This window comes from Wyeomyia smithii, chromosome 3 (assembly GCF_029784165.1).
Source record: "Wyeomyia smithii strain HCP4-BCI-WySm-NY-G18 chromosome 3, ASM2978416v1, whole genome shotgun sequence".
Taxonomy (NCBI): Eukaryota; Metazoa; Arthropoda; class Insecta; order Diptera; family Culicidae; genus Wyeomyia; species Wyeomyia smithii.
Window position 1 is genome coordinate 132,357,791 of NC_073696.1, and position 21,846 is coordinate 132,379,636.

At 35.7% G+C, this 21,846-nt stretch overlaps 2 protein-coding genes across 2 annotated transcripts in view; one reads left to right on the forward strand and one right to left on the reverse strand.

Moving 5' to 3' along the window:
• Positions 1-878: 878 nt before the first annotated feature.
• On the reverse strand, positions 879-4,652 carry LOC129727016 (uncharacterized). Its single transcript, XM_055684376.1, has 2 exons — positions 3,964-4,652; positions 879-1,031 (listed from the first exon to the last, which is right to left on the reverse strand). Exons 1-2 carry the CDS (start codon positions 4,412-4,414, stop codon positions 985-987), a joined length of 498 nt encoding a protein of 165 aa, XP_055540351.1. The 5' UTR covers positions 4,415-4,652; the 3' UTR covers positions 879-984.
• Positions 4,653-10,375: 5,723 nt separating this feature from the next.
• The window catches only part of LOC129727017 (probable cytochrome P450 303a1), a 50,523-nt gene continuing 39,052 nt past the window's right edge, over positions 10,376-21,846 (forward strand). The window contains exon 1 of the mRNA XM_055684377.1: positions 10,376-10,600. The gene's annotated coding sequence lies outside the window, so the exon portion shown is untranslated. The remainder of the gene's footprint in view (positions 10,601-21,846) is intronic.

Consider the following 21,846-nt stretch of genomic DNA (forward strand, 5'->3'; position numbering starts at 1 on the left):
GGGAATGTTTGTTATGATTTATTTATGTACTAATATCTATTCAGAATTAGTATTGTGTGTTCTGCCACAAATGGTGACATATCAACACTATTATATATATATTTGTACGCTATTTTATATTATTAAATGTTATTTTTATATTATTAAATGTTATTAGGAATAAAACAAAACTTAAAATAAACTTAAAACTATCTTACTGACTATAAAGTGAGCTAATCGTTGCAATTGAGGACTGCAACGATTTTTGTCGGAATTTGTTGATAATTTGGCTTGACATATATTCTAATGTTTCTACAGTGAGCCTATGTAGCTCGTTCGTGCTAAACCAGGGAGGACGCTTCAAAATCATTTTCGAAAGTTTATTCTGAATCCTTTGAAGTGTCTTCTTCCTGGTTGCACAACAACTTGTCCAGATGGGTATTATAACTTCCAGACCGGGAAAACTGGCAGCGGACAAAGTAAAGGCAGATCCTAACGGGATGTCTTCAATGGATAAATGTAAAGATGTTAGGTTGTTGCTCGTTCACTTGGCGTATCAACACTGACAAACTCTATCAGATCGACAGCCTATTAATTAGAGTGACACTTCAGAAAGTGCACGCTTATTCAGTTTACGTGATAATGAGTAAACAATACTCATGTTTTTATATTTTCTTAATCAACGCTGAAAGGTAGATTTAAATTACGTAATAGGGATATTACAGCTCTTCCTCCTTAAGATATAACAATGTTTGATTGTATAAATTATATTTATAATTTTACAAACTAGATAACAAAATTCGAAAATGTACAAATCATTACTCAATATCATATACAAAGTTTTGATCTCGTTTCGGAATTTTTCTTCTTTCTGATCTCCTGACGGGAGATAATATATCGATGAGCTTTCTCTTTCGACTGTTCTCTCCAGGTTGTTTCGTGATCCCAGTCATTCTGGCTGGAAAAGCTACATTTGGACGAAGTAACCGGTCCGACTCCACCATCCTAAGCTGATTCCTGTGGGCGCTTATTGGAACGCTTCCAATTTCCACCTGGAAGACGTTTTTAGAAAGTTGTCTTAGAAAAGTTGCTTTTATCCATCTGGCATGGTTTTGTGGGCTATGGTTTTTATACCACACCACATTACCAGCCATCAGATTATTTAAAGAATCCGCTACATCTATAGCATTATTATTCTTAGTGCTAAATTCATCATCTGGTGGTTCAAGTGGTTCATGCTTTGTTAGTTGTGTTAAGTATTGTTTGTAGTTTTTTTTGGATTGATTAGATCTATTAGTGTTTTAGGTGTTAAAGAAAAAATCCTTTCTGATGGAAATTGTCCATCAACTGTCGAACAATTACGATAATTAAATAAAAATAAATTAATCTGGTCCTCTAAATTCAACTCGGCAACTTCCGGCTCAAGCAAAAACTTCTTTAATACCTCTTTAACCGTCCTTACAAGTCGCTCCGCCTGACCATTGCTGGCAGGATTATATGGAGGACTCTTGCAAACATGAATGCCTTGTCTTTCAAGAAAATTTGTAAAAGCCTGCGAGTTGAACGGAGGTCCACCGTCTGAAACCAGAACATCAGGCAAACCATATCGAGCAAAATATGCTAGTAGTTTTCTCAAAGTGTTACCCTTGTCTGTTCCCTTCTTCATCCATTCTATTTCCACCCACTTTGAGAAACTATCGACGATAATTCAAAAAGTGTGGTGTTGGAAATAAAAGAAATCTATATGTATTCGACTAAAGGGTCTTGTAGTAGGGATCCATTGAGACTGTACTTTTGATTTGGGAACTATCGCCATACCGTTGCATGCATCACAACTAGCGACAAATTTTTCTATGTCCCCATTGATACCCCACCAATATATGTATCGTCTTGCCAATTGCTTCATTTTTACTATGCGTGATTGGCGTGTAAAAGTTTCAAAACATCGCTCTGCATTGCTGTTGGTATGATTACCCTGTCTTTATAAAGTAAGCATTCGTCAAATAATTCCAAATCCTGCTGATTTGAAAATATATTAGCATAGCGCTTGTCAAGCCGTTTAGGCCAACCACGTTTCATATAAATAACTATTTGCTGCAGAAATTTATCGTTCCTTGTCTCTGAAGCAATTTTCTTGTAGTCGATAGGCAAACTACCACCAAAACTAATGCTTTTGATATATTCTTTATCGTATTCACTAGGAACTGTCTGTTCTAATGGGAACCTAGAACAGAAGTCCGCGTTACCCATCTGAGCAGACGGCCTATACCTTATTTCAAAATTATAAATTGAAAGTTCCAAAATATATCTTTGCAATCTGGTCACATATATTGAATGTTTACCTGCCTTCCCAAAAATTCCTACTAAAGGCTTATGGTCTGTATATACATAAAAAAATTTCCCGTATAAATATTTATGAAACATCTTAATAGTTGACACTAAAGCCAAAGCTTCAAGATGAAGAATAGGGTAGTTCTTTTGCGCTGAATTGAGAGAAAACGAAGTAAAACATATAGGTTTTTCAACCTCGTCAATAATATGAGCTATTACTCCTCCCAAACCGTAGCCTGAAGCATCCGAAACAATTGCTATGGGTTTATTTGGATCATAAAACTCTAAAATATTTGCATTTAATAAAGCTTTTTTACTTTCCTCAAAAGCTTTGTTACAGTTATCAGTCCAGACAAATTTTACGTCGTTTTTCAAAAGATTATACAAATCATACAATTTTGAAGATAAATGAGGAATGAATTTATTGTAGTAATTTATCAGACCCAAAAATGATTTGACTTCTGAAACATTTTTTGGTATTTTTGCCTTCTGAATTGTGGCAATTTTGTCTGGGCAAGGCATCAGCCCATCTTTGCTTATAATATGTCCTAAATATGGAAGAACTGTAACAAAAAATTTGCATTTGTCGAAATTTATTTTAATATTTGCATTACTCAGTCTTTTCAAAACTTCAAAAAGCTTTTCTTTACAATCTTCCAAGTTAGCTCCAGCGACTAATACGTCATCTAAGTAGCAATAAACATGTTCTAAACCTTTTAAAACCTGATCCATCACTTGCTGAAATATAGACGCACTGGATGAAGCACCCTGCGGCAGTCTATTATAGGTGAATAAACCCTTTATAGTGTTTATCACCATAAACTTTCTCGACTTTTGTGTAAGGGATAACTGGGCATATGCTCCCTAAGTCTAAAGCACAAAAAACCTTACACCCAGCTAACCCAGCAAAAAGATCCTGTGCTGTAGGTAATGGATAGGTGTTTGGAATCATTAATTTATTTATAGAAACCTTGCAATCTATTACAAGTCTAATATCATTTTTTTTTTGCTACTAGAATTACTGGAGATGCCCATTCACTGGTTTGTATAGGAGTAATAACTTTCTCACGCTCCAGTTTGTCCAAATACAACAAAATTTTATCCCTCAAGCGATAGGGAACGTCATAAGCTTTTTTAAAAATTGGTCTGTCAGTCTTCACTTCTAAATCCGCCTCAAAGCCGATAATCGGTTTAGAAAAATCTTTCTTAACAAATGACTATAATTTTGTTTAATTTCTAGAATAATTAAACAAGCGCTTCTATCCGTCACATTGTTTACTTGAAGAAAATCTGAGAAAAAAATTCTCCAATTAGGTATAAAAGCATCCAACCATGGTCTGCCTAATAGGGGGATAAATTTGTTTTCACAATTCAATACTAGAAGTTTTAATAATTCAGTTTTTCCCTTAAAAGTAACCAAAACCTTGGTTTCTCCCTCAATAATTAATTCAGCACCATTGACAACAATCAATTGCTTAGTCGATTTTTGTAAAGAATTTGTGAAAAGAGAGAAATACTGTGTTTTATTTATAACCGAAACAGAGGAACCACAGTCAACCTCCATTTCTAATAATTTATTCTCAACTAAAACAGATACAAGACATGGTTCACTTATTTTGTTAATTGAGGATATATTCCTACACTCCAAATTACCTTCGTCCGAATCACTGTCGGTCTCTTCCGATCGCCTGGTGTTTATGAAGTCAGCCAGACTTTGGGTTCCTGAAGTTCCTGGTTTCATTTGATCTACTAAGTGGATAGCTTCCCTTTTTAAATCTTTACGCTTAAAGCATCGCCGCTTGATATGTCCTCTTATTCCGCAAAAATCACAAACCCGAAAATCTTTATAGACTTCCCTAAACCCAGCTGGTTTGAAATTTGTAGAATTCCAGCGCTTATCGGACTGAAAACGTTTTTGATCGGTATATGCTTTGTTGTTACTCCATTTTCTATTTGGCCCATGGAAACCTAATCTTTGTTTAACTGGCAATTTATCCTTCTCTTCTTGCTCTTTTATCAGTTTATTCAAGTTTAAAATTCTTTTCATAGCTGGGCCGACTGGATCACCAGGTCTATGCATGGCTGCTACCTGTTCTATAGACATAGCAGAACTAATTCCCGATGACAAACTTTGTACATTATTCTTTGCTGCTTCCCAAGTTTGAATTATTCTCTCAGCCGACTCAAGCGACTGATCCGCTTCACCGAGAATCTTCTGTTTAAGAGGAACTTCTCTCAAACCTGCCAACAATCTATCACGTATTGCTGTATCTTTAAATAAACCGTAAGAGCAAAGCTCTGCCTGGAGCTTTAGTGCTAATAAAAAATCTTCAGCTGATTCATCAGCTTTTTGTACCCGCTGATTGAAAGAAATACGCTGACATATACCAGAAGCCGTTTTATCTATTCGCATTTCAAGTTTCTCCACCATTGTTGCTAGCGGGATATCTACTAAATTTCCAGTGGGAAATAAAAGTTTCAGTTCCGCATATATATGAGGTCCTCCCAATGTGATGAAATGAGCTTTGCGATCTTCTTCTGGAGTTTTGTGAGCCATGAAGAAAAAATCCAATCTTTCTACCCAATGCGTGAAAGAAGTGCCTTTCCGATAAGGCTCTATCATTGTAGATAAGGTTGAAGACATTTTGCAATTCAATTTCAAAAATTGTAAAAAAAAATAATTCGAAAAATTCAGCAAATTTAAAAAAAAATGTTCCACGAAGTTCAACAAAATTTAAATTTGATAAAACAATTAAGAACCAAATTATTTTGCATTCACTTTTTCAAAAATATCAAACGAAAAAAAATTATCCAAAATTAACCAACACAATTTGTCACTATTCTTTTTTTTTTAAATCGTGACAAAAATCGGTACAAATATAATTACGAGCAAGGGAAAAAAACAAAATAATATTTGTCAACGTTTGCTCATGTAATTTATAAAAAAAAAGAAATGAAATGACTCACCAGCTTATCCGTGGCAAAAGGGATTTATTATTTGCAAATTACTTCTTGATTCTTTTCGGGTCGTCACTACTTTTGCCTTCGAATTACTAACCGCAGCTGCCGGTATGTCCACCAGCTTTCCTTTCGGTATTCAAAGTTTGATGCCGACAATGGCCTTTTGTTCGCTTTTAATCCTCGTCGCCACTTATTATAACTTCCAAACCGGGGAAACTGGCAGCGGACAAAGTAAAGGCAGATCCCAACGGGATGTCTTCGATGGATAAATGTAAAGATGTTAAGTTGTTGCTCGTTCACTTGGCGTATCCACTGACAAACTCTATCAGATCGACAGCCTATTTATTAGAGTGACACTTCAGAAAGTGCACGCTTATTCAGTTTACGTGATAATGAGTAAACAATACTCATGTTTTTATATTTTCTTAATCAACGCTGAAAGGTAGATTTAAATTACGTAATAGGGATATTACAATTCTTGAGTCAAAATCTAGAATTCCTGTTGATAAGAGAGTGTAAACATTTGATATACTTATTGCACTTTGACTGGATATTTTCAATGTACTCCTTGAAAGTAAGATTGTTATCATAAATTAGCCCTAAGTATTTAACTTGATCAGACCAATTTAAGACCACACCGTTCATCTAAATAACGTGTTTATTGGTGGGTTTGAGAAATGAAACTCTTGGCTTACGAGGAAAAATAATTAACTGTCTTTTAGCAGCATTAGGGGAAACCTTCCATTTCTGCAAGTATGAAAAAAAAATCTAAACTTTTTTGTAGCCGACTGCATACAACACGAAGGCTTTTTCCTTTTGCGGAAATGCTTGTATCGTCACAAAACAGAGATTTCTCACAACCTGGTGGTAAATCAGGAAGATCAGAAGTAAAAATGTTATATAAGATTGGGCCCAAGATACTCCCCTGAGGCACACCAGCTCTAACAGGCAGTCAATTAGATTTACCATTTGGATAGTTAACCTGAAGAGCGCGATCAGTTAAATTACTTTGTATCATTTTTGTAAGGTAAAGCGGAAAACTGAAATTTGACATTTTAGCTATTAAACCTTTATGCCAAACACTGTCGAATGCCTTTTCTATATCTAAAAGAGCAGCTCCAGTCGAATAGCCTTCAGATTTACTAGTTCGAATCATATTTGTTACTCTAAGTAACTGATGAGTAGTGGAATTGGCGAAAACCAAACTGCTCATTTGCAAAAATTGAGTTCTCATTAATATGTGTTATCATTCTATTAAGAACTATTCTTTCAAAAAGTTTGCTAATAGAGGAAAGAAAACTAATTGGTCGATAACTTGATGCCTCAGCTGGATTCTTTTCGGGTTTCAAAATTGGAGTGACTTTGGCATTTTTCCATTTCGTAGGAAAACGTGCTAGTGCAAAGCATCTGTTAAAAATTTTTTACCAAGAAATTTAAAGAGTTTTCGGGAAGTCTTTTGATGAGGATATAGAAAATCCCATCATCTCCTGGTGCTTTCATGTTTTTGAATTTTTTGAGAATAGTTCGCACCTCATTCAGGTTTGTTTCCAATACCTCTTCAGAAAGAAATTCTTGGGTGGTGATCTGATCATACTTTTGGTTCACTTCATTTTCAAAAGAACTTACTACGTTCAAATTGGAGTTATGAACACTCTCAAACTGCTGAGCAAGTTTTTGAGATTTCTGTTCATTCGTTAGAAAAATTCAATCACCATCTTTAAGGACTGGAATGGGCTTCGAAGGTTTCTTAAGAACCTTCGAAAGCTTCCAGAAAGGTTTTGAATAAGGTTTTAGTTGTTCAACTTCTTTCATGAAATTCTCATTTCGCAAGAGAGTGAGTCTGTCAACATCTGTGAGTGAGTCAACATCAATTCTGTCAAGCCTATGAACCATATAATTTGGGTTCTTTTTTAGTTTAATATTTGGCTTTAAAAGCGTTTCAGTCACAACTGCAATATGCACATCGTGGACTGTTAAAAAATTGAAAAATTCATCCTCTTTCGCTTTCAAAGAGCGAGCATTCCAATTTAGAAAATTTACAGCATTATTTAAAATCATTGCTGAATTTCAGTTTCATAACAATATTAGTTGTAAATTTCATACCTACTTGAACAGCCTCATACATTGAGTTACAGTTCAACAAAGCGGACATTAACTGCAGCATGGATTGTTGTAGGTAATCAATCTTTTCTGGTGTTGGAATACCTAAATCAATACTGGCTGACTTTTTAGCACCAAACACGAATGGTTTGTTACTGTTTGAATTTGAAATGTTACCTGAAAGGACACTGGCATATGAACAGCCTGGTGTTGCCTGAACAGGATTATTTGTCTGAAATTTGTTATCTGAATTTAAATTATTACCTACAGACACACCTGCTAATGAAAGTGCTGGTGATGTCTGAACAGTATTGAAAGTCTTTTGATTACCCACATTGACAACAGGTTGTCTAGAATTCCTACGTTGTTTGGAAGCAATAATTTTGGACCTTACAGGACAATTTAAGAAATTAGATTTGTGATTTCTCCCACAATTTACACATTTGAAACTATTAGTGGTCTCTTTCACGGGGCAGATATCTTTCGTGTGACCAGTGTCACCACAAATCATACATTTTGCTGCCATATGGCAGTTTCGAGTTCCATGACCATAGGCTTGACAATTCCGACATTGAGTAAGATTATGGATTTCTCCATGTCTCTTGAAATTTTCCCACTTTATTCGCACGTTGAATAAAACACGTGCTTTTTCCAAACATTTCAAATTATTTACTTTGGTACGATCAAAATGTACTAAGTAAGTTTCCTGGTGTATTCCAGTTTGATTAATTTTGGCATTTGCCTTTCGTTTCATCAAAATTACTTGGTTGAGGCAAAACCAAGTGATTCTGACAAACAATCTTTAATTTCATCAATAGTTAGATCATTTGAAAGACCTTTCAAAACAGCCTTAAACGGTCTCTCGTTTTTGGCATCAAAAGAATAAAATTTATACATTTTTTCAGTCAAATACTGTAAAAGATGTTTATAAAAGATGGTCATCAAAAGATTCGGCCAAAATACGAATTTCGCCTTTGCGGCCAATTTGAAAATTAACTTTCACATCCGACAGAAATGATGAAAGTTCTGATCGAAATGCTTTAAAATTTGCTACAAATACCACAATAGGTGGAACTTTAACCTTCTTCGTGGGACTACGTCTTTGTTTACTATACTGGGATGCATTCTGTAAAATTGGAAATGAAACTGGCAAATGTTGCGTCAGATTTCAATCGTTAATAACAGCATAACCACATGATGGATAACAATAACCAACATGTTGATGGATAGATAAAATGTGTAACAATTTTTTTAAAACGCTAGTTATCATTATTACTTCACTGCTCAACGGTGAAAATTGATAAAAAGTTACAGGGAAACTAACGCGAACAATGAACCATTTACATTCGCGCATCCCTAGCACAGACGACGTGAATGGACACCATTCGTTCCCCGTGATATTCTCTGTATCAATATCGATATAAAAATTGACAGTCTCCCCGTCCCAATAGGTTAATTTATTTTTGCTTCAATGAGCTTAGACTAAAATGATTTCTCGAAGGTAAAATTTTTCCGAAAAGTTTGAAACAATCTCCATTCTTGCTATCCTGCTATCAAAACCTCATAAAAACTGAAGTCTTGAAAGAAAACATGCCGGTGAAAGCAACAGTACCAGTGGAGTAAAGAACCGCAGGTCTCTCGTCGTGCTATCCTGCTATCAAAACCTCATAAAAACTGAAGTCTTGAAAGAAAACATGCCGGTGAAAGCAACAGTACCAGTGGAGTAAAGAACCGCAGGTCTCTCGTCGTCTATGATTGCAGCGGTACTCTTCTATTCGTACATTTCAGCGGTACACTTCTATTCGTATGATGATTGTGCCTTGTCAAATACATGTTTTTTGCACAAAAGAATACTACAGGCTAATACTAATATCGCCAAATATATACGATATTCTTTCTAGTGTTGTTGAATATATTCAAAAAATTGATTTCCAGGGGAGGCTGAAAATAAAAATACGTACAGTCGCTGAGCAAACACCTAATTACAGTGTTTAGTCCCACGCAAGGGGATGGCAGCCCTATCTTAACTCTACACGTTTGACAGTAGGCAACATTTCGGGGCTTTATTTAAAAATAAAGCCCCGAGGCAGGCGCTCAGCAAAAGTTTTATATACTTTTCACTTTAGTCGGGAAGACTCTTCACTCATTAAACATCGAAAGAGATAGCATGTTGCCATCACCCTGGTCCCACGTCACCATTTCATACAACCCTAGGGCTGTATACCTTGTAGTATTTATTCTTTCAGGCATAACTGGAAAACTTCACTCCACTTTCACTTCACTATAGAATTTAAGTAGAAATATCTCAAACCAAATTTACTCACTAAACACTCGTTAACGTTAAAAACAAATTTATTACTTTGCGTTTCAACAGGTATTCTTTTTAAAAGGATTGCCTGTTGAAAGCGAAAAACAAAAATTTCAATATCTCTCGGTGGTCTAAGACTTAGCCTCGAGCTGTTGGTAAAATGCGATCGTACTGTAGGACAGTTTAAGTCGATCTCCGAAGGCCAAACTTAAACACTCCGTTTAAATTGTTAGCGATGAGCTGTCATGCGAAATTTTTTATAAGTTCGCTATTTTGTCTTCTGTTGTAAAGATTTTTTTTTGTTTTGAACTTTCTTTTAATTAAATAAATGCAAAAAATCTCTGTGTCGCGTTTTCACCCAAAAAGACTCCCTCGAAAAGGGTCAATAGATTACAACAGCTAGTATTTCACAAAGGTACTGAGAACAAGAATAAGTCTTAAAATCCTATATGTATTAAAATCTGTTCTACCTGGTTTTAATTATTAAACTTATTGATAAATTTGCCACAAAAAAGACCCGCTATAGGAGTACATAGTTTTACCTACTTCGTAAGCTCATCGCGCTAACTGCAATTCTGCAGCGCGCGAATCAAACGATTGCCGCAAAGAACTTGCCTGTGCACGGGCCAAAGATCATCTATGCTAAAGTAAAAGTGGGGAAAACCTTATATTAAACGTAACGGACTGTTGATTTGGTTTAGTCTATATTAGAAAATTGTTGATACGTGTGGATAACGCTGCATAACCGGCGCGAGCCCGAAAATTGTGTAACGTGAAAAGTGTTGAAGAAGAAAAAGCATGGTGATTGAACTAGTGAAAACTTGTGCTGCCGTTTTCGAATCATCAACAACGAATCGCCAGGAATAACAATTTTAACGGACGTTTACGGTTAATACTAACTGGAGTCAAAATCCTAAATATGTAAGATTTTTTTGTGTTAGGAAACATTATAAAAATAGGAACTAGCTACAAAAAATTTTCCTTAGCAATTCAAAAGACCGCTCTTTTTAAAAATTGTACTCCTAAGGAATGTCTTCATTTTCAATATTGCTTCAATAATTTCATTGCGATTGATAGAATGTATCAATTGAAATATATTATTATTAGGTTCGATAGCAAAATCATAGCTTTAAATTTTTTGTGGTACGAAATCAATTAACTTACAATAAATCATCTAATTGAAATCCAAATCGTGATATCAGTTAATCTTTCAAATTTCCACGATGGGCATACATCATGATTTCAAAATTATAAGGCATAGATATAGTAAAATTATCAAAGTTCGTAAATTAAACATATTTTGAATAGTTTTAAATATTACATAGTACCTCAGAAGAAGTTTTAAATATGTACTGATATTCCATCAATTATTCAATCACTTCTGTAAAATATCAATTAGATGTATGGATACAGATACTGCTTTAGCACACACATATGCGGATTTACCCACAACTTTGGCCAAAAAGTGGATTTTTCGTGCAAAACTATAACCTTTTATGCGCGCAAAGATTGTTTATATGCGCCTTTCTTTATTCAACCGTTTATTAGTGCACCCAAGCCCGGTGTGTACCTGTAGCAATCGTGAATGCATCGAGCGCGCAACTTCAGTTGCAAAACTTGTTTTTGAGAAATTAACTCATTCATGCCATGCCATTGCATCTCTTGCATAATGACTTGCGGATTAAACTCATACGAGTCACTGAAGAGGATAATAAACGGTATGTCTGGTGATTGTTGAGAGTATGAGATTCATTCTAAGTCGCACGCACCGTGCTTGATTACATTTAGTAACTAATGAGTCATCATAGGCATTTTAACTTTTAAAATTTCCAGAAGAGCTTTCCCTGACAGTTTGTTTCCAAAATCTGATAATAACATCCATCCATTCTTCTGTTCACTGTAATACTCAATGATAGGAGTATGCATGTTTCGATAGTCTATCAGGGTACGTTAATGAAAAGGTATTCTGGACTGTTAGCTTTGCATATTGCATGGAGTTGTATAGAAAATTTGACTGAATTGGTTTATTTTTGTTCTATTTTAGTTCAATGTACATACTTGTTCAATGCAGCCTAAAGGAATTCTATCTTGGGCTTTTTTTTCATCAACACCTTGGGTTATTTAGAGTGCGTAGACATAATCTAAATCTCCCAGAAACCGTAACTGATTCTGGCTAATTTTACTTAAGTCTTGTGTACACTACTTATTTAAAAAACTCGATGAGCTTTTGTTTAATTTTAAGTAGTGCTCTGATGTATGTGTATTTAAACCACACAGACTTGACCGGTCCCATCTTCATGGACTTCTGCCCATACACTGTTTTGAAAATTTAACTAGAGCGTAGATTCTAAAAGCGTCTCTAACTTCCTATATGTCAACGTTCACGAAAACATTGTCTCATGAACAGGCCCGGATTTGAAGGGGGGCAAAGGGGGCAACAGCCCCGGGTCTTCCGATTCAAGGCCCCTCCTAGTCCTGGTGCGACTTTTTTTGCTCGTCACCTTCCAGAACGTTACCTCTAAATGTTTTAAGAAAAGAGGGCCTCTCAAACAAATTTGCCCGGGGCCCCCAGCGCCCACATCCGGCCTTGCTCATAAATTTACCTACTGGATAATAACAACAATCTATGTCCCTTCTTTTCATCTGAAATGTTAGTATGGGGCCGTTCAAAAATTATGTAAGCAAAAAAGGGGGGAAGGGGGTGTGTGCAATTTTCTTACGTTATCTTACAAGGGAGGCAGGGGGGAGGGGAGCAGCATTATTAATGCTGCTGTTCAAATAACCATGTTCATGAAAGTGTGAATGGTAGAATTAATTAAAAGGACGATTAACTCGAATAAGGACCGAAGGGGAAACGAAGTATTGTACTTGCTTCAGGATGATAAAACTAAAGTAAGAATCTAAATATGCTGGCAATAAGATCTTACTACGAGGGAGGGAGAGGAGTTTGAAAAAGTGGAAAAATATGCTTACGTAATTATTGAACGGCCCCTATCATAGTTTAGCCTATGGATATTCCGTCGCAGTTGCAGGATCAGTTCAAACACGCTGTTTGTTTTAGCTTTAAAGGTATACTAAACGCAATAAACTACGTTCAACTGGAGTACTATCGAGAAAAAAGTAGCAAAGAAAGTAGTGTTTGCAGCAAAAAAATACTTTTGTTATGAATCGCTATGTATTTGCCGTTCTTTATCAAAGCTAACACGCCAAAGCTAAGAGTGTATGTGTGAATTGTTTATCGACACACTTCGAGTCCAGAATACCTGTCCATTAACGTACCCTGGTAGCCTATAGACTATTTGGATGTTTTAAAAGTCAATTCATTCATGAAATTTTAACAGGAATTTCTGAACCACTGACGCATGTAAAAGCGACATTAAAATCAGCAGATTCCGTTGCACCTGTCTGTTAATAAAATTGTATATTATGACCTTTTGTCTTCTTGGCTTGGCATTTCCCGATATTACAATCCTTTTTACGAAAATATGTCTATTCTAACGAAATTGAGCATTTATCACTAGCCGTCGTATTTTTTAGCCCAGTTGTAACCTTACTTATACGATTGAAATGATTCAAATTTGTAAATGTCATTAAAAATAATAATCTTGCTCGGTGCATTAAGCGAAGTGGTCTGTAATTGTAATTATGTTATATTTTGCGGTGTACAATTGTGGGTTAGTCCATATTTTAGCTTTTTTGTTACTTTTGCACAATAATGCATCAAGACTGAATGAATTAACTTTTTGTCAAGCCGTTACAAAAATAAAATAACACTTGTGATGGATTATGAGGAACTAAATGATCTTGAATGTCAAAGTGACCCATAGTTGTGTCTTTTGCTATGTAATAATTTTACACACATCAGATGCAGTGAAACTAACTGCTGATCGAAAGTACACATTAGAACACAAAAATAGACAGTATAACATTGATAGTTGATTGTATATTATGATATTCTGTCCTTTTTGTCTTTTTGGCTTGGCATTTCCCGATATTAAAACCTTGCTGTTCATAGCTTAACTATCGAAGTTACAATCGTGCTTGGTGTGTTCACTTTTTAAAAACCTACCCGATTGGAGTTGCTAAACAGAACTAAACTTTATTACTTCAATTATATTTCGCGATCCCACGATCGCACCTAAAATATGCTAACCTAGCAATACCTTAATACCTGGCTGATGCCCTGACTGCTGCAGAAAATGTGCCTTGTGCACTGGGTCGCGACATCGGTCCGGTGCAGGTGCAGGCCTTCGTCGTAACTACTCTCCCCCTAGTGTTGAGCCTCCTGGTTCGACGGTCAAATTCTAGGTTGATAAAATCCAATTGGTTGGCTATTTTTGTCCTCCTTTGGATGGTGAGTCTGAGATTCATTAATGATTACTGTGGCGGCATGTCGTCTGATCTTGAATAAGACCTAAAAGATAAACAAAAGGATTATGGTGAATGAGGATGAAAATCCTCCGATGAAGGTCCAATGATGTGTTGATGAAGTCGCTAGACGTTTCAGGTTTCTGTGGTGTAGCTCCTTCAGCGTGTGGATATCTGCGGGTTATTCAATGTTGTTTTGAGCTACTTGTAATCCTAGAGTAGGTGAATATATCGGTTGCTGTACTGTTTCAATCACTTCATTTGTGAATGAGAGATTACTAATTGTTATTGAGCAATTTTCGTAGGTGATCAAATATGAACCTAATAGCAAAGATGACTAAAACAAGATACCTGACTCTTGCGGAATTCATCGGACATGATTGTCGCTGCGCGTGAGCAAAAGTCGAACTAATTTATACACTGTTAATATGATGTATACTTAACGTCAAAATCAATTGACGACAAGGCCAAGACATGACTGCTGAAAGGTGAAACAATTTTTTCAGTATCCATGGACGACTGTACGGTGCTGCCATCCGAAAAATGATAATAATGTGAACGAATGTTTAGTTCTCAAACATGAAACTTTGCGGAAGAATCAAGAATAATCAGCGCATCATTTGAAATTGAGCCTACCATCAGAAATTCCTGATAATCGCTATGAGCACGCTCTACAGCCAAGTTTTCCACTTTTGCCGAGGTTAACAGAGCAAAAATCGGGTGCCGGGGTGAACCTGTCCATACGCACAATGGTGCTGACACCTGGCTTGCGGCATATCAAACTTTAAGTTTTGGTAGAATAGGACCTAAAATTAATATAACCCCTCAATATAAACCCCCACTCCGACAGTCAATTTCACACTTTTCTTTCGTACTTTGAATGTGCAAAAAACATGGCAATAGCATTAAGGGCAAAAAATGGTAATAACATTAATCTGCATGTTATCTTAAGCGTCGAGCTTACCGAACTGCTACACCTTTTTCATATACAATAATGAACAGCTCAACGATCGATGACGGACTATGCACGATAAATCGGTTTTGCTCATAGTGACAATTTTATGAGAATTTAAGTCATCAGATGGCAGCACTAACCGTCGGAAATCAGTCGTATTCAAAATGTATGGAAAATATGGAAGTTAGGTATCTTGTTCTAGTTATTTGTTAAATAGTAGACAGTAAGCTCACATGGTGGTGCATAAGTGTAACCCGAAACCCGACTATATCAAATAAGCATTTTTATAAGATAATGATGTCTAATTTCATGCAACTGTAAAAATCACTAACATCTTAATACCATTCGAGACTCAAAGCTTCAGGGCAGCCTCAAATTGGTTTAAAAATCGACCTCGAAAAAAATATCGGGTTCAAGTCGGGCTCGGGTTTCACAGCTTCAAGTTCGGGTTTCCCAAAAATAAAATGTTCGGGTTCGGGTTTGACCGGAAAAAAAATTCGGGTTTGGGTCGGGTTCGGGTTGCAACCAAAAAAAAATCTCGGGTACGGGTTTGAAAAAAGCCAAACCCGACCATCTCTAGAACAAGGGCGAGAATTTTTCATTGAAAAGGTACGTCTGTTTGTATGTGGTTTTGGCATATGATGCACAGTTGAGTAAGTCTGCTAACATAATCGAAATTTCGAAGTTACAGAGTCATAGACGAGCATTTAACACTTCAAAATTTAGTGTTTTAGATTTACATGAGGGCCTATATCCAATAAAGGTATATTCAATCTTTGGGTTCTAAAATATTGATGTTGTAATTGAAGTATAACATATGAAATTTGACGTAATGTTAGTGCTTAAGAAATAGGGAAATAAAAGAAATGACTCTTAATTTCGAACAATTTAATCACGAGCGATACCGAGAACGTTCAAATAGTACGATACCACATTTAAATTAGGTTGAGGCCACGTACATTGATTTAAGCAGGTCTAGTTTTGCATAGTCTTTGAATTTATTTTCTTTCCATAACTTTTGAACCACATATCAAATTGTTATAAAGTTTGTTATTTGTAGGTTTGAGAGATGACTCGTTCGTATGACACTAGTTTTGTTCAAATAAGTCGTGTAATATTTAAAAAACGTGGAAAAATATGCTTACGTAATTATTGAACGGCCCCTAACCCTTAACTACCCCGTTCATCTGATATCAATATTGTTCAAATCGGTTTTGTAGTTTCTGAGATAATGAATTTTCGTGTTTTTCACATTTCAATACATTACAGACTAAGTTACTGTCCGATTACAGTAAAATTCAATAGGGTGTTATGAGGCAGCTAGACTTTTTATTTTACACTAATTTTGTAAAAATCGGGTCAGCCATCTCTGAAACAAGTGAGTTCAAGTAGTCTACGAAATATGTTCCTTTTCATTGCTGGATTTCACATTTTTAAACATAACAGGCAAAGTAATAGTCCGATTGCAAAACGAATCAATAGGGTCTTATGGGGCAACTAGACCTTCTATTTGACACTAATTTTATGAAAATCGGATCAGCCACTTTGAGAAACATGAGTGAGATTAAACAGTCTCCAGAACACGTTTTTTTTAAGGGTATTTTAGGTAGCCCGTTTATTTGAAACTAATTTTGTTCAAAACGGTTGTGTAGTTTCTGAGATAATGATGTTTTATGATTTTTACATTTTGATACATAACCTCTAAACTAAAAATCCAATTACAATAAAATTGAATAGGGTTTTATGGCACAACTAGACCTTTCATTTGCAATTAATTTCATGAAAATCGGACCAGCCATCTCTGAGAAAAGTGAGTGAGAATAAAAAGTTGCACATACACACACACATGCAGAAAACGCTCAGCTCGTCGAACTGAGTCGAGTGATATATGCCATTCGGCCCTTCGGAGCACTTTTATATCTTCGGTTTTGCCAGTGATTCCTATACCTTTCTAGGAGAAAGGCAGAAATACACAGCACAACTATACCGAACATTTAAAACCCAACATTTATTTTTCTTATCGTAGCATACTCGAAACGTAACTGTACTCATATAAAGGTCGGAATCGATTATACATATTTATATCTAAAGTTAAAATGTCGTAAGGAAATGTCCATAAAATACATAACGCTTGAGGAGAAGGGAGAGAGGGCTATCTGACAAAGTGTTGCCACCTATGCGAAGAACTTTTTAGATCTATACAATAAAAGAGGGTTTCTAAAATATTTATTTTTGTTGTAAATCCCAGTGCCGCCTTTAGACGGGCTTCAGTTCAATCTCTACGCACTTGAGGGTTAATGGACGTTCCCTAAATGATTAATTCAGGTTAGCGACTACCGGGAAAAACCGGGAGAATCAGGGAATATCAGGGATTTAATTTTTCGATCAGGGAAATCAGGGAATATCAGGTAATTAATAATGTCATCAGGAAAAATTTTTGAATTGGATTTATTTCAATGCATTCGATGTGGACGCTCACCCTACATCAACACTCTATAATAATTAGGTTACCATGGGACGGGGTGAAATTGATCAATTTTTATAATAATTTCCAATTAACTAGCTTCATGTACATTTTTCCCGAAATAGTATAATTGATCGGCGTGCGACCAGATGGAACCGAGCGCCAAAAACATAATTTCGAGTAATCGGCGATCAAAGTTTAAGCACCCCGTATGTTTCCTGCAAGCTGCAGCAGAGAGTTTATGTTATAATATTATTATAAACTGTTCAAATCATTTCATTTTTTTTCTTGAAAGGTAGATTATCAGTTTTGACATCTACTGGCGTTAAAAACTCAATTTTCAAAAAATTGGCGCTCGGTTCGATCTGGTCGCACGCCGACCAATTTTAAAACAAGTACTGGTGTAGGCTCTAGAAAACCTCTATGGCTATTGGTGAAATTTCTATCGTCTACCTCATGAAATAAATTCGAGAATTTTATAAGGTACTATGAGATAAATCGGGAAATTGATCACCCTTGAAATCCATTCATTCTATTGGAAATGTGCTTTTTTCGATATGTTCATTATAAATGATGATTTCTGAACTGAGAAATATCAATCACAGCCAAGGATGGAAAAAATTGTATCGCATAAAAATCATTCGGATATCATTTCTGAGCGTGCTATTTATATGCTTTCAATCCCAGTAAACCATCGCTATTAAAAATTACACATTCTCATTAGTCAGCCTTTACACCAGAGATACGCCGAGACACTCACCGTTAAGGCAATTGTCAACATCAAAACGGGTGAGCTGTATAATTTTGCATTGCCGTTATCCGTTTTGATGTTGCCAGTTGCCTTAACGGTGAGTGTCTTGTCATTTCTCTAATATACAGATTCCCTAATTCTCATGCATGCAACAGACAACTTAGAGCACAGAAATATATGGTGGCTTTCTTTGATGATTTTGTTCCAGTATTGCCTGCTTTATGCGGAGAGAGCTACATATAGCGAGTGTATCACGAAAAAATCGTAAGCGATTGCACTCGGGAGATCGCAACGATTCTTTCAAATGTTGGTTGCTTAAAAGCGGAACTCAGCTACTCCACGTCGTGCTTTCACCGTGATATACCTCGATGATTTTTGATTATTTTAAATATCACATGTTAATGCACCATGCTACAATTTCCGTAAGCATTGATGATACCTACTTGCTCCGGTAAGCAAACAGTTGAACGCAATCTACAATTCATTTTGATTCATAATTTTGTGTCACTGGCGATAATCTCTCAAAGATTCTCGCGAAACTGTTGAATGCAAGTGAACTTGAATACAATAAATCTAATCGTGTTTGAATCATTCATACTCCAAGACGTGACAAGTGGCTTCTAGTTATTCGTCTTTTAGGTTTTTATTAACCCTCATGAAACATCTGCCTTTCTCGGTACGACGCTTACTAGTGTTGCCAAAAATATTTAATAAAATATATTTTACATCTATGTTGTACGAATATTGGAATTTATTATCAAGTAATTCGTTAGATAACAGTTCTGCCGGTACCCGCATAACTGTCCCATACTGATTTTGGTCACTTTTGAGTTATCATCGGGAATCGACTTAACTGTTATCATATTTTCTGTAAAAAAATTAAAATTGATACTTTTGTATGGAAAAACATGGAAAAAATATCAAGTTGTTTTTGTCCCATATTGAAAGTACCCGCATTACAGTCCCGCTGCATAGTGGTGCAAACTTCAAACATATAATTTTGCTCCAGATTAGTGTATATCGGATTATTTTAGGCATATAGAAGTGTGTCATTTAATTAACTAGACTAGTGTTGTTTTGACGTAGGACTACGTCTAACCGCACTATATCGAGATACATTCTGAGGAAACTAAAAACCAAGATGTAACATCAGAATGAAAGATTTCAAACGGTAATACTGATGTAACCACATGATGGATCACAATAATCAATATGTCGTTGGATTGATAAAATGATGGACAATTTTGTGATTCTTCATATATTATTGTTGCTTAATTGTTAAACAGTGAAAATTGATGAAAAATTTCAAGGTCGTATTTTCACTAACAATGTACCAATCACATGCGAGCACTCCTGGCACAGACTTCATGAGTAGACACCAACTGCGTGCTATGACAACCTCTATATCAGTGGCAAAAAAAATTTGACAGAATCTCCCCGTCCCAACAGGTCAACTAATATTTGCTTCTATGAACCTAGACTATTTTGATGTCTTGAAAGTGAGGCTTTTTCGGAAAGTTCGTAACAACCTCCTTTATCAGACAACTAAATGATCTGCTGCGAGAATGTTATTAAAACTGATGTCTTGAAGGAAAAGATGCTGGCACAGGCAACAGTACTGCACCAAGCCATGTATGAGAAGACCGTCGCTCGTCGTCAGTGCAGTAGCACTCGATTACCGTTTGTGTGCAGTCAAGCCAAGTGGAAACAATGTAGCTGCTGTCGACGTACAGTGGTGCGTGTTTGCACACTACGCTGTGCGGCCGGGGATAAAATAATTCTGTACGCAACAGTATATCACGATGTTGGATGTTGCATACAATATGTGATTACAACTGAACAAATTTTGACCACCAATGCTCTGATCGAACGACGACGGTTGCTAAAGCATATGATATAATAATTGGCATATCATTGTACATTGTACATTGAACAGTAAATTAGTAAAAACTTCAGTTGAAATCCATTTTTTCTAGTTCAGTTTCACAGCTTCAAACAATCACGAGCTCGCTTTATATAGCTGCAACAGATGTTTTCTCATCGTTTTAAAGTGCTTACCCCTGAACAGATTTCAAATACCGATGTCTTAATCGAAATATAATAATTAAAATATCTTTTCAACAAAAGTTGTGTTAAAAATCCTGGACATTCTACTAATCAGAAGCTGCAACCGTAGTGATTTTCAGATCCATGTTTAATGATAAAAACTTCTTTCAAATTCCTAAAATTTGAAGTTGCATTGGGTTGCTGTCTTTTGGAATTCTACATTCTGTTTTTCTCAGATTTATTTAAATGACCAACTATTTAAAAGCCCAGCTATTTAGAAGACAATAGAAAACCAATATGCTTCGCAAAGATTTTCAAACAGATAGTTCAGATAGCTCGTTTAAGCTGTACTGATGGTTATATTTTTCCAGTTAAATAAAGTAAATTCAATATGACAATCCTAGTTGCATTACGCGGTTGTGGCATAGAGAAAAACCAAATTATATGCATCTTGACGTTAGGTTTCAAACATTCGTATTTTTCAATTACAAAAATATTACATCAGCATCTGCAAGAAACTTTTTAGATACTAAACATATTAACATAACCTGTCATTGCCGGACTTGTAATTGAACAACATTATGCAAACATCAATTGGAGAGGTTAATGTTGTTTATCAAACCGAGCTAGGTTTATTTTTGAAGGAAACAGACAGATGACTTTTAAAAAAGGCGTTTTGTTGCTTGTTTTTTTTATTGGTATCTTAAAACTGATTAATTTTTTTTATGGTTCTGCTTGATGAATCAATATTTCAATTGGCATAAAATAAAACAAAAATGAATGTTAACATGTTCATAAATTTCAATGTCAATTTCAAAATTTTTGTAAATCTAGATTTTCCACTAAAAACTGCAACTCTTTATCGTTACTTTTCCAACGAACTTGTAAATGCAGGATTTTTCTATGTGACATCTTTGCTGAGCAGTTGTAAGAAACTGACAACGATGCTGCTTTGGAATCGGCGAGTGAGCCATCTTTCACTAGCGCATTTGAAGACGAAAGAAAGTTTACTTTCTACTAAATCGTTCTTAAATAAGACCTATATAAGAAATGGCCTTTTCGCGTGTTGAAGAAAATTGACTGCATTAGGATGAAAGGTATTAATCAATGTTAAAAACAGTATTTTTTTCTTATTGAATATATGTTTGCAAATAAATAACCAGATTTTTTTCTGTTGTCAAAATCGGACCATGTTAGAAATGAACGCTTTTCTTTTTATGACTTTCTGGTGGCATATGACCTTAACAATACATGGCCACCAATGAACTAGTTTTAGGATTGTAAGTCGTTAGAGGTGTCGCTTGATGAATTTAGGCTCAATAATCTGGAAGTATCCGGAACGCAACGGGGACAGCCTTTAACGACCTAGACACTTGATATGCCCCTTCCGAGTAATTAAAGGTATAGCACGGTACTAAGTACTGCCTTGATTATGTCTATTAGATTACTGGAACTTGTTCCGGTCATATCTCAAGAACCGTCTTACTGATTCCGGTATTTCATTTTGGCAACATAATGGACAAAAGCCTTTATTTTGGTGGTTGTTGAGCTTGAATTGGTTAAAAGCAAAACAAGAAAACTAT

Coding starts and splice junctions, on each gene's coding strand:
- LOC129727016 (XM_055684376.1), bottom strand. CDS start 4,414: ATGTCTATAGAACAGGTAGCAGCCATGCATAGACCTGGTGATCCAGTC. Junction 1,032..3,963: donor CGACAGTGATTCGGACGAAG/GTAATTTGGAGT, acceptor AACGTCTTCCAG/GTGGAAATTGGAAGCGTTCC.